The 12,643-nt window shown below is 40.2% G+C and overlaps 1 protein-coding gene across 1 annotated transcript in view; it reads right to left on the reverse strand.

Annotated features, from left to right (window-relative positions):
• OCA2 (OCA2 melanosomal transmembrane protein) overlaps nt 1-12,643 on the reverse strand; it is a 504,528-nt gene that overhangs the window by 284,204 nt on the left and 207,681 nt on the right. The window contains exons 17-18 of the mRNA XM_043554904.1: nt 10,963-11,020; nt 8,330-8,438 (exon numbers count right to left, since the gene is read on the reverse strand). Of these exons, the coding sequence (XP_043410839.1) occupies nt 8,330-8,438; nt 10,963-11,020 (167 nt within the window). The remainder of the gene's footprint in view (nt 1-8,329; nt 8,439-10,962; nt 11,021-12,643) is intronic.

Raw genomic sequence — 12,643 nt, forward strand, 5'->3', positions numbered from 1 at the left:
ACTTCATGTTATATGACATAATATTTTATACTCAACTTACACAGCACATCACATTCAAAACAGTAATTCACTAAAAATAAATGGTCCCATCTCTACTGGCTGAAGCCCTGGGAAGGTCATGTATCAATTTTGCTCCTGTTCCCATGAGGGGAGTTACTGTAATTCTAAGGATACTGTACTCCATTTAAAATATACGCTAATCGAAATTTTCTCCTAGTCAACCTAAGTCTTCTATCATGATGAATGCAAATATAGGAGTTATGTATTCCAGGATCCCCAGATAAAATCATTTGTTCAATCCTAACAAAACACAAGACTTAAAAGCAAAAAAGAAGCCCCTCAATCATAGATACAACAACCACACAAAAAGAGATGTGACATCTTAGTAAAAAGTATGGACTTCTCAGGCTAAAAGGTTTCATGGTAATCAAGATTTTTAAGTCCATACAGTTAAAGATGTGACTTTAAACTTTAAAAATATTGTTATTTATACAATGATCACTACCAAATGCTAACAAAATTGTATGCAAACTCCCATATATTTTTTAGTCTTTCAAATGCATGCTGTGTTCTTTTAAAGTATGATCCCAAGTAAAATTAGAAAAAATATTCTATAAACACCAAAGAATTTAAAAAAATTTTTTAAAAACAAACACCCAAGAATTATTTAATGGAACTCCTCTGCCCACAAACACCAGTCTAATTGTATTTGCTTAATTGCCAGTGATGACCATCTCTTAATGTTAAAATTATATTATGTATGCAGTATAATTCAAAATAACTACATTACAACAATAATTTCTAAATGTAATACACCAAATACAATTAAAATTCATGACATTTTTACAAGTATAGCTTTGGCATTCTTCATTATTACATCAGGATTCTATGTGGATTGACTCTCAGGTGTGGACAAAGAACACTTGTCAACTTGGAACTTAGCCCAGGCTGCCTGGCAAATTGGTTTTGAAATTATTTAAGGAAATAAATTCTCAGAGGCTGTAAACACATGATATAGTTGAACATCCAGTCAAAAGCATGTACATCATGTTCTATGTGTAAGACTCTAGCAATGTGTCTTTCTACACATGACAGAAAAGGGAAATTAAGTTATAATCTAAAGATTTCTAGTGGTAGCCTAGAAGCAAAGGAGCAATGCCATGGTGTGAATAACTGAAGCTTGCTCACATTATCCAACCAATTTACAAAGTTAGAGGCTTTACTTTCTACAGAAGTTATCTTCTTCAAATGTTGCAGTAAATAAAATTTTTATGAAAGGTATTTAAAAAATCTTAACAGAGCTTACTTTGAAGGAAATCCATAAATAAAGTTTTTGGTTAAAGAACACATTCCTTGATAGGACTTCAAATTTATCTTTCCCATAAATCTATAATTCATTTGAAGTACATTTTGCTTTTTGGTTTTTTTAAATATGAAATTTATTGTCAAATGGTTTCCATATAACACCCAGTATTCATCCCAATAGGTGCCCTCCTCAATACCCATCACCCCCCTCCCTCCCACACCCCATCAACCCTCAGTTTGTCCTCAGTTTTTTAATTTTTTTTCAACGTTTATTTATTTTTGGGACAGAGAGAGACAGAGCATGAACGGGGGAGGGGCAGAGAGAGAGGGAGACACAGAATCGGAAACAGGCTCCAGGCTCCGAGCCATTAGCCCAGCGCCCGAGGGGGCTCGAACTCACGGACCGCAAGATCATGACCTGGCTGAAGTCGGACGCTTAACCGACTGCACCACCCAGGCGCCCCTGTCCTCAGTTTTTAAGAGTCTCTTTGGCTCCCTCCCTTAACCTTTCTTTTTTTTTCGTCCCCTCCCCCATGGTCTTCTGGTAAGTTTCTCAGGATCCACATAAAAGTGAAAACATATGTATCTGTTTTCTCTCTATGACTTATTTCACTTAGCATAACACTCTCCAGTTCCATCCACGTTGCTACAAAAGGTCAGATTTCATTCTTTCTCATTGCCAAGTAGTATTCCATTGTGTATATAAACCACAAATTCTTTATCCATTCATCAGTTGATGGACATTTAGGCTCTTTCCATAATTTGGCTATTATTGAAAGTGCTACTATAAACATTGGGGTACAAGTGCCCCTATGCTTCAGCATGCCTGTATCCCTTGGGTAAATTCCTAGCAGTGCTACTGCTGGGTCATAGGGTAGATCTATTTTTAATTTTTTGAGGAACCTCCACACTGTTTCCAGAGTGGCTGCACCAGTTTGCATTCCCACCAACAGTGCAAGAGGGTTCCCATTTCTCCACATCCTCGCCAGCATCTATAGTCTCCCGATTTGTTCATTTTAGCCACTCTGACTGGCATGAGGTGGTATCTGAGTGTGGTTTTGATTTGCATTTCCCTGATGAGGAGTGACATTGAGCATTTTTTCATGTGCATGTTTTCATTAGAGAAGTGTCTATTCATGTTTTCTGCCCATTTATTCACTGGATTATTTGTTTTTCAGATGTGGATTTGGTGAGTTCTTTATAGATTTTGGATACTAGCCCTTTGTCCGATATGTCATTTGCAAATATCTTTTCCCATTCCATTGGTCGCTTTTTAGCTTTCTTGATTGTTTCCTTTGCAGTGCAGAAGATTTTTATCTTCATGAGGTCCCAATAGTTCATTTTTGCTTTTAATTCCCTTGCCTTTGGGGATGTGTCAAGTAAGAAATTCCTACTGCTGAGGTCAGAGAGGTCTTTTCGTGCTTTCTCCTCTAGGGTTTTGATGGTTTCCTGTCTCACATTCAAGTCCTTTACCCATTTTGAGTTTATTTTTGTGAATGGTGTAAGAAAGTAGTCTAGTTTCATCCTTTGGCATGTTGCTGTCCAGTTCTGTCAGTACCATTTGTTAGAGACTGTTATCTTTTCCATTGGATGTTATTTTCTGCTTTGTCAAAGATTAATTGGCCATACTTTTGTGGGTCCAATTCTTGGGTTTCTATTCTATTCCATTGGTCTATGTGTCTGTTTTTGTGCCAATACCATGATGTCTTGATGACTGCAGCTTTGTAGTAGAGGCTAAAGTCTGGGATTGTGATGCCTCCCGCTTTGGTCTTCTTCAAAATTACTTTGGCTATTCGGGGGTCTTTTCTGGTTCCATACAAATTTTAGGATTGCTTGTCTAGCTTCGAGAAGAATGCTGGTGCAATTTTGATTGGGATTGCATTGAACGTGTAGATAGCTTCGGGTAATATTGACATTTTAACAATATTTATTCTTCCAATCCATGAGCACGGAATGTTTTTCCATATCTTTATACCTTCTTCAATTACCTTCATAAGCTTTCTATAGTTTTCAGCATACAGATGTTTTACATCTTTGGTCAGATTTATTCTGAGGTATTTTATGCTTCTTGGTGCAATTGTGAATGGGATCAGTTTCTTTATTTGTCTTTCTGTTGCTTCATTATTAGTGTATGAAAATGCAACTGATTTCTGTACATTGATTTTGTATCCTGCAACTTTGCTGAATTCATGTATCAGTTCTAGCAGACTTTTGGTGGAGTCTATCGGATGTTCCATGTATAATATCATGCCATCTGCAAAAAGTGAAAGCTTGACTTCATCTTTGCCAATTTTGATGCCTTTGATTTCCTTTTGTTGTCTGATTGCTGATGCTAGAACTTCCAACTCTATGTTAAACAACAGCGGTGAGAGTGGACATCCCTGTCGTGTTCCTGATCTCAGGGAAAAAGCTCTGTTTTTCCCCATTGAGGATGATGTTAGCTGTGGGCTTTTCATAAATGGCTTTATGATGTTTAAGTATGTTCCTTCTATCCCGACTTTCTCAAGGGTTTTTATTAAGAAAGGGTGCTGAATTTTGTCAAATGCTTTTTCTGCATCGATTGACAGGATCAAATGGTTCTTATCTTTTCTTTTATTAATGTGAATTATCACGTTGATTGATTTGTGAATGTTGAACCAGCCCTGCATCCCAGGAATGAATCCCACTTGATCATGGTGAATAATTCTTTTTATAAGCTGTTGAATTCGATTTGTTAGTATCTTATAGAGAATTTTTGCATCCATATTCATCAGGGACATTGACCTGTAGTTCTCTTTTTTACTGGGTCTCTGTCTGGTTTAGGAATCAAAGTAACTCTGGCTTCATAGAATGAGTCTGGAAGTTTTGTTTCCTTTTCTATTTTTTTGGAATAGCTTGAGAAGGATAGGTATTATCTCTGCTTTCAATGTCTGGTAGAATTCCCCAGGGAAGCCATTTGGTCCTGGACTGTTATTTGTTGGGAGATTTTTGACAACTGATTCAATTTCTTCGCTGGTTATTGGTCTGTTCAAGCTTTCTATTTCCTCCTGATTGAGTTTTGGAAGTGTGTGGGTGTTTAGGAATTTGTCCATTTCTTCCAGGTTGTCCAGTGTGTTGGCATATAATTTTTCCTTGTATTCCCTGATAATTGCTTGTCTTTCTGAGGGATTGGTTGTAACAATTCCTTTTCATTCATGATTTTATCTATTTGGGTCCTCTCCCTTTTCTTTTTGAGAAGCCTGGCTAGAGGTTTATGAATTTTGTCTATTAAAAAAAAAAACTCTCGGTTTCATTGATCTGCTCTACCGTTTTTTTAGATTCTATATTGTTTATTTCTGCGCTGATCTTTATTATTTCTCTTCTTCTGCTGGGTTTAGGCTGTCTTTGCTGTTCTGCTTCTATTTCCTTTAGGTGTGCTCTTAGAGTTTGTATTTGGGATTTTTCTTGTTTCTTGAGATAGGCCTGGATTGCAATGTATCTTCCTCTCAGGACTGCCATTGCTGCATCCCAAAGCATTTGGATTGTTGTATTTTCATTTTCATTTGTTTCCATATTTTTTTTAAATTTCTTCTCTGATTGCCTGGTTGAGCCATTCATTCTTTAGTAGGGTGTTCTTTAACCTCCATGCTTTTGGAGGTTTTCCAGACTTTTTCCTGTGGTTGATTTCAAGCTTCATAGCATTGTGTTCTGATAGTGTGCATGGTATGATCTCAATATTTTTATACTTATGAAGGGCTGTTTTATGACCCAGTCAATATGTGATCTTTCTTGGAGAATGTTCCACGTGCACTTGAGAAGAAAGTATATTCTGTTGCTTTGGGATGCAGAGTTCTAAATATATCTGTCAAGTCCATCTGATCCAATGTATCATTCAGGGCCCTTGTTTCTTTATTGATCCTGTGACTAAATGATCTATCCATTACTGTAAGTGGAGTATTAAAGTCCCCTGCAATTACCACATTCTTATCAATAAGTTTGATTATGTTTGTGATTGTTTTATATATTTGGGGGCTCCCGTATTTGGTACATAGACATTTATAATTGTTAGCTCTTCTTAATGAATAGACCCTGTAATTATTATATAATACCCTTCTTCATCCCTTGTTAAAGCCTTTAATTTAAAGTCTAGTTTGTCTGATATAAGTATAGCTACTCCAGATTTCTTTTGACTTCCAGTAGCATGATAGATAGTTCTCCACTTTCAATCTGAAGGTGTCTTCAGGTCTAAAATGAGTCTCTTGTAGACAGCAATTAGATGGGTCTTGTTTTTTATCCATTATGATACCCTGTGTGTTTTGATTGGAGCATTTAGTCCATTTACATTCAGTGTTATTATTGAAAGATATGGGTTTAGAGTCATTGTGATATCTGCAGATTTCATGCTTGTAGTGATGCCTGTGGTACTTTGTGGTCCTTGCAACATTTCACTCACAGAATCCCCCCTAGGATGTCTTGTAGGGCTGGTTTAGTGGTGATGAATTCCTTCAATTGTTGTTTGTTTGGGAAGACCTTTATCTCTCCTTCTATTCTAAATGACAGACTTGCTGCATAAAGGATTTTCGGCTGCATATTTTTCCTGTTCATCACATTGAAGCTTTCCTGCCATTCCTTTCTGGCCTGCCAAGTTTCAGTAGATAGGTCTGCCACTAGTCTTTTCAGTCTCCCTTTATATTTTAGAGCATGTTTATCCTTAGCTGCTTTCAGAATTTTCTCTTTATCCTTGTATTTTGCCAGTTTCCCTATGATATGTCGTGCAGAAGATTATTTCAGGTTATGTCTGAAGGGAGTTCTCTGTGCCTCTTGGATTTCAATGCCTTTTTCCTTCCCCAGATCAGGAGAGTTCTCAGCCATGATTTGTTCAAGTACACTAAGGGGCTTAAGAGCCCCTTTCTCTCTCTCTTCCTCTTCTGGAATTCCTATTATATGGATATTGTTGCATTTGATTGCACCACTTTGTTCCCTAATTCTCCCCCTCATACTCCTGGATTTTTTTATCTCTTTTTCTCAGCTTCCTCTTTTTCCATAATTTTATCTTCTAATTCACTTATTTTCTCCTCTGCCTCTTCAATCCGAGCTGTGGTCTCCTCCATTTTATTTTGCACCTCATTTATATTATTTTTTATGACACTATTTCTTAGTCCCTTGATCTCTGTAGCAAGAGATTCTCTGCTGTTCTATACCCTTTTTAAGTCCAGCGATTAATATTATGACTATTATTCTAAATTCTTGTTTCGTTATATTGCTTAAATCATTTTTGATCCATTTGTTAGCTGTCGCTACTTCCTGGAGTTTCTTTTGAGGAGAATTCTTCCATTTCATCATTGTGGATAGTCCCTGGTGTGGCACAAAACTGCAGGGCACTTCCCCTGTGCTGTCTGGAGTAACTTTGTTGGTCGGTGGGGCCATAGTCACACCTGATGTCTGTCCCCAGCCCACTGCTGGGCCACAGTCAGACTGGTGTGTACCTTAACATCCCCTCTCTTAGGGGCAGGACTCACTGTGGAGTGGTGTGGCCCCTGTCTGGGCCTCTTGCACACTGCCAGGCTTGTGATGTTGCTTTGAGGGGATCTGGCATATTAGCTGGGGTGGATCCACAAGGTGCACAGGGGTGGGAGGGGCAGGATCACCTCGCTTTGCCTTTGGTGGTTCCCTGTGGGAGGGGCCCTGCAGCACCAGGAGAGAGGCCGACCCGTGCCCATTCGGTGAACAGGTTCCCTTTGGGTTTTTGGCTGGGGGATGGGAGAGGGAGATGGCACTGGCTCACACCTTTGTTCCCCGTTGAGCTGAGCTCTGTCTTCCAGGGTTCAACACCTCTCCCTCCCGGTGTCCTCTTGCCCTCCCACTCTCCAAGCAGAGCTGTTGACTTATAACATTCCAGATTTAAGTCCCTCTGGCTGTCAGAATTCACGCAGTCCAGACCCTCCACTTTTGCAAGCCAGACTTGGGGATTCCACCTTGCTGGGTGGGCTGCCCCTCCACCACCCCATCTCCCTCTTGTCAGTCCATGTAGTGCACACCACCTCTCTACCCTTCCTACCCTCTTCCGTGGGCCTCTTGTCTATGCTTGGCTCCATAGAGTCCATTCTGCTAGTCTTCTGGCAGTGTTCTGGGTTATTTAGGCAGGTGTGGGTGGAATTTAAGTGATCAGCAGGACAAGGTGAGCCCAGTGTCCTCCTACACCACCTTCTTCTAAAGTTCCCTACCATGAAGTACATTTTGGAAGTGGTTTGGGTTTTGTTTTGTTTTGTTTTAATTAATAGCAACAATAGAGAGAACTGTTAAATCAGTAAAAAAAAAAAAACCTAAGGAATGTGGAAAATATTGATGAAGAGTGGAAAGATGCCAGAGTTAACAAGATATCTGGTGAGCTCAATTTTCAAGACAGTCATATCTCAAGTGGGAACAGGCACTACAACTTTGACACAGGGCTTGAGAAATGGAAAGGGAGAGCCACAGCACTGTGAAAGCAAGCAACATATGGGAAAGGGTGGGAGAACAGGTTATGCTGTGTGGGGAAAACGGAGGCACCATAGGGAACAGGGGGTTGTATAGACCTTTTACACTCCTCTGGCCCTTTCAGTGCTCATCTAATCCTCATGTCAAGTTGCACAAACTGTAGGACTCTGACCTTGTTGATGTGACCTCCCATCTCTTCTGAAGTGCTTCTCAAGCAACAGTTTAAAGATCTGGTTATCAAGTATGAGAAAGATGATAATATCTACTCCATATTTCTTCTAATGTTAAACCCTGGAGGGGCCGAGGACCCATGCACTAAGACACTAGGGGCTGGAGAGGAATCTCTCTCTCTCTCTCCCTCTTCCTCTCCCTCTCCCTCTCCCTCTCCCTTTCCCTCTCCCTCTCCCTTTCTTCCAGAAAACAAAAGGAAAGGTAGTGGATAAAGGTTTCCTTTTTTCTATCAAAGATGGCCACCCTCCATCTCACCCTCATGGCCAATGTCTGGGAACAAGCTTTGAAATATTCCCTTCCAGACTGTGATAGCAATTGCAAAGCCTATAGACAAAAGGTAACAAAAAATTAGACTCACCAAGATCAAGATGAACACCAGGAACAAATGAATTGAGAAAGAACATGAAGATAACAAATCCCAACACCATCAGGCATTTGGTGAGCAGAATCCTGTCTGATATCCTGTGCTGTAAGAGAGAAAAACACAACTCATTTACTAGGTACAATCTTCTGTTTCCTGCAATGTGTCCATCATCCTACATGACTTGAATCACTACAACTTTCTCCTTAAGATGAAAAATACAACATCTTGAACTTCAAAGAAGATGATAAGGTGATGCATTATAAAGAAAACTACAGATTTGGAATTACAGCATTCAAAACCTTTATTAAAAAATAAACACAATAAAGTTAAAGCATAGGACAATCCTTTTATAAAACACCTGACTAAATAGCTTATCAATATGATGCAGAAAGTGCTCCCAGATACACCACAAGAATTAGGTTAGACGTTGGCAAAACCACTGGGGAAACAACATGTAACTTCCAAGGACCTGGCCACACATTTCCACAGGTGCTACATGCTCACATCCTTTTAATGCAACTTTCCTCCTATTACACAAATCCCTGTTCATGGTGGCACTGAGGTTAACATATTCATGCAGTATATGACTCCTGCTGAAGGCTCCTACTATATCCTTTCATGTTCACAGGGACTCTGGAAGACACTTGGCAGTCTCATAGCCATCAAGATGACATCATTGGTAGCCTGTGGAGTCACTCAGGGGTGACGGGAGGTGCCAGAAAACTCTATAGTAACTTCATTAACCTTAAATGGTTAATGAAAGTACTATACCTCCTTTAAGTGGGCCTGAGTCACAGAGTAAGATGGGGTGAGGTCCCCAGAGGGTGCTGTGCCCCAAAAGCCACACCTGTGTGGAGTTGGGGAAAGGGAAGAGATCCAGGAAAACTGGCACAGATGAGCCCTGGGTCATCATGCCCTACCCATACAGGCCCCTATGTGAATCATGCTCTACCATGTGAACTGACAACTATGCCATGTCCTTTCCTAAGTATGGTCCTGCCAGCACATCTGTCTATGTATATCTAGAATTAGATAGATATAGACATGGATGTGTTTATATGGATAGAAAGGGAGAGACAGTGACAGATATTTATGGGTATACATATGGATAGAGATAGAAGTACAGAAATATGGTACAGGTATAGGTATAGAGATACGGAGATAGATGTGTGTATAGGTATAGATTTTCTCTCTGGATTTCTCTACTCATACAGTTAAAGCTGCTGTCATAAAAACTGCAAGCATATTCTTACATGTTACACTGGCTCTGTCTGCAGTCCCTAGCCCCCTGCTCACGAATCATGTGGGCCATCTCCTGATTATCTCTTCCTTCCCCACCCACTGCCAAAGCTTGTGGCTCAACTGGCCCCTACTCATCTTCTCCTTCCCACTTCCAAAGAAGGCCAGTTTGGCTAGATGAGTCTATGATGGTGAATTAGGAGGAAAAGGGCATGGCCCCTCACTTGTTGTAAGGGGAGGCACTATAAACCCTCCATGCAGCCATGTTAATCATAGAACGTAGGTATTACCATGGGCAGTTCTAGGATTGGGAATGGAGGGAGCAGGAAGATCAAAGAACATTCCAGCATCACTTTGCTGGTGTAAGCGGAAATGATCCAAAATGTATTCCTATCTGTTATTTTTAGTGTCTGTCAAATTTTCTCCTTTTGCCTTTCTGGAGCTATCACAGTAAGAACTCTTTCATTTAATACAAGCTCCTTGTTTTTCCCTTCCACCTCTCTTCAATCCTCATCCACCTCGTACACAGAGAGATACACAATCTTTTCCCTAATTCACAGCCAGCACTACATGGTCTAGCAAAGCAAGCAGGATCTGCATAAACCTGGGCCCGGAAAACTGTCATAGCCACACCCTCCTTTCCTAACCCCAACCATCTCAGTGGTGCAGAGATTGGGAAGAGAGACCCAAAGGACACATTACCCATCAGGACCACCATACCTAAATTTCTTTATAAAGGGACAAAATGTTCTTATCATAATAAGAAAGTGGGTAATCAATCTCTCCCTAGGAAAGAAACTACCTGGATTTGAAATTTCACAAAGATATAAATGTCTCCCAGCAGATCTGGAGCAGAGTTCTCTCAGCTAGGAGAGGGGCACTGTGTTCTCAGATAGGCTAAAAAAAGGTCTGTTAAAGCAGGAAAATTAGCAACAGAACTCAAAAGCTACAGCCCACCAGAAGTCAGAGCCATATGAGAGAATGTACACCACACACTCCATCTTTGTCCCTAAAGCTGTTCCATCTCACACTGCATGCCTCATCTGTTTCTGCCTCAATCTCCTCATCCACACAATGGGAACCATAAGACCTGCCTTTTAGGATCAGGAAGAGCTGCAAGAACTTCAGGCACCCAGCCAACTTTCTCCACAGCTGCATTAACTATAGAAAGGGCCACTCTATCTCAAAGGGTATTTAAAAATTTTAACTTTTCCATTTCAGGACAAAATAGGCCTATCATGCCTGGAAAATGATTTTTCCCATTTATTCCTAGAAATAACTCATGTCTTGTGTACAACTATAGGAATAAAAAGAGAAATTACTTTCAGTCTTAACTTTTGTGAAGCAAGAGGTGATTCAGAAATCCCTGAGAGAATAAACCACGGTACCTTTTTCTGGAGTTCCTGGATATTGGTCTCCCAATTTTTATCTTCCTGTGAGATTTGTCTAAAAGAGAAAAAGGCAGTCTCATTATTTTCCTGGAGCTACTGAGCAGTGAGATCAGCAAGGCAGCAGTCAGCGCATGTTTAGCATGGACCTTTGGCCTAGATACCAGGCACTAAGTGATGCCTGATTTGGCCACATACTGGGCACACCTAGTCATTGAAGGTGACCAGTGAACTTGGGTTTATGGATTGGAAAATATATTTCTGTATTTCCGAAGAAAAGTAATACAGGAAATGAATGGAATGTTAAGGAAGCAAGTGTGCAAGCATGTGTATGTGTGAGCGTGAGCACAAGGAATGTCAGAAGAATACTGACCAAAATGTGAATGAGGGGGATGACAGTAAGATAATTTTGTTTTTCTCTTTTTACTTTCTATTTTCCTATACTTTTTTTCAAAATGAAGTTATTTTATATTGACAACCAAACTTATTAAAGGAAAAAACATTAAAGAAATTCCACTTGCTTTAGTGGTGATTTTTATCAATGGAAATCAATTTTAAAGAACTTATGTGTGCTTCTCTCTCCTCTGGTCATGGGAACATCTGATCTGATTCAGTCACCCTCATTTGTTCCAACATGCCTTTCCCTTTTAACCTTTCCTAACAGTCCACAATTTCTGCTTTATTTTCTTCCCTACTAACCAGGAAAAAGAGCTGTACTGTGGAGAATTTAGTTTTATGAGCACTTATATGCCACAAGTATCAAAAGAGGCTGACTACACAGCCAGAACAGACCCTAAAGGAAATCACAGCAGACGCAGGCAAATCCTGGAGACAATGTTTTAAAATAATACATACAAACAAAATCTGCAGAGCCAGCATCTTTCATTTATAAAGTTTCTCCTTTTAAGATCTATGCCTGTGGTGGAAGCTGGTCCTCAGCCTGCAATTCAGGGCCCTCCTGGAGCCTCAGGACACGAGGTCCTGCTTCCCAAGCACCACCTGGTGGAGGTTGGTCCTAGTCTAGGATGGAGCTGAGACAGCACTTTGCTGGAGAGAGTAAAATTCCACACATTCCCTGTAGCCTTCCCCCTGCCCCCACTAAAATAACAGGCTTCAAGACCATACTGGATGACCCTCAAGGGTCAGCACAGTCACCACACCCAGATCCTGTCATCAGCCCAGGAATACAGGGCTGCTTTCAGCAAACTGCAACATGTAAGATCATTCACACTACATTCACAGGGATTTGCATTTCCTTGCCTTGACAGACCCCTCATTCTAGCCCAGCTCCCAGCTCTGTGGTAGTAATGATTCAATGTCTCTGAAGGGTAGATATGCTCCTGCTTCTTCTATCAGCTCTCCTAAATTGAAGACAGGTTGGAACTCAGCTCCTCATCAGAGTTGGAGGAAAAATTCATCCCTTCATTTTTACATATCAGCTTTGATTAAAAGCAAATGACAGGAAATGAATTGAGTAGGACTTAAGTACTTTGAGGTCCCTGAAAATCAACTACTGGGAGAGTATTTTGTTAATTTCTTTGTTATATTAATTGTTTTTGATTCTTGTTATAGAACAAGTGTTATGTGTGAAGGTGTGACAGGCAGTGCTTGAGTGTGCATTCAATCCCCAGTGTCACTCTTTCCTAGCTGTAGAACCCTGAACAAGTTGCTCAAATTCTCT

Source organism: Prionailurus bengalensis, chromosome B3 (assembly GCF_016509475.1).
Source record: "Prionailurus bengalensis isolate Pbe53 chromosome B3, Fcat_Pben_1.1_paternal_pri, whole genome shotgun sequence".
NCBI lineage: Eukaryota > Metazoa > Chordata > Mammalia > Carnivora > Felidae > Prionailurus > Prionailurus bengalensis.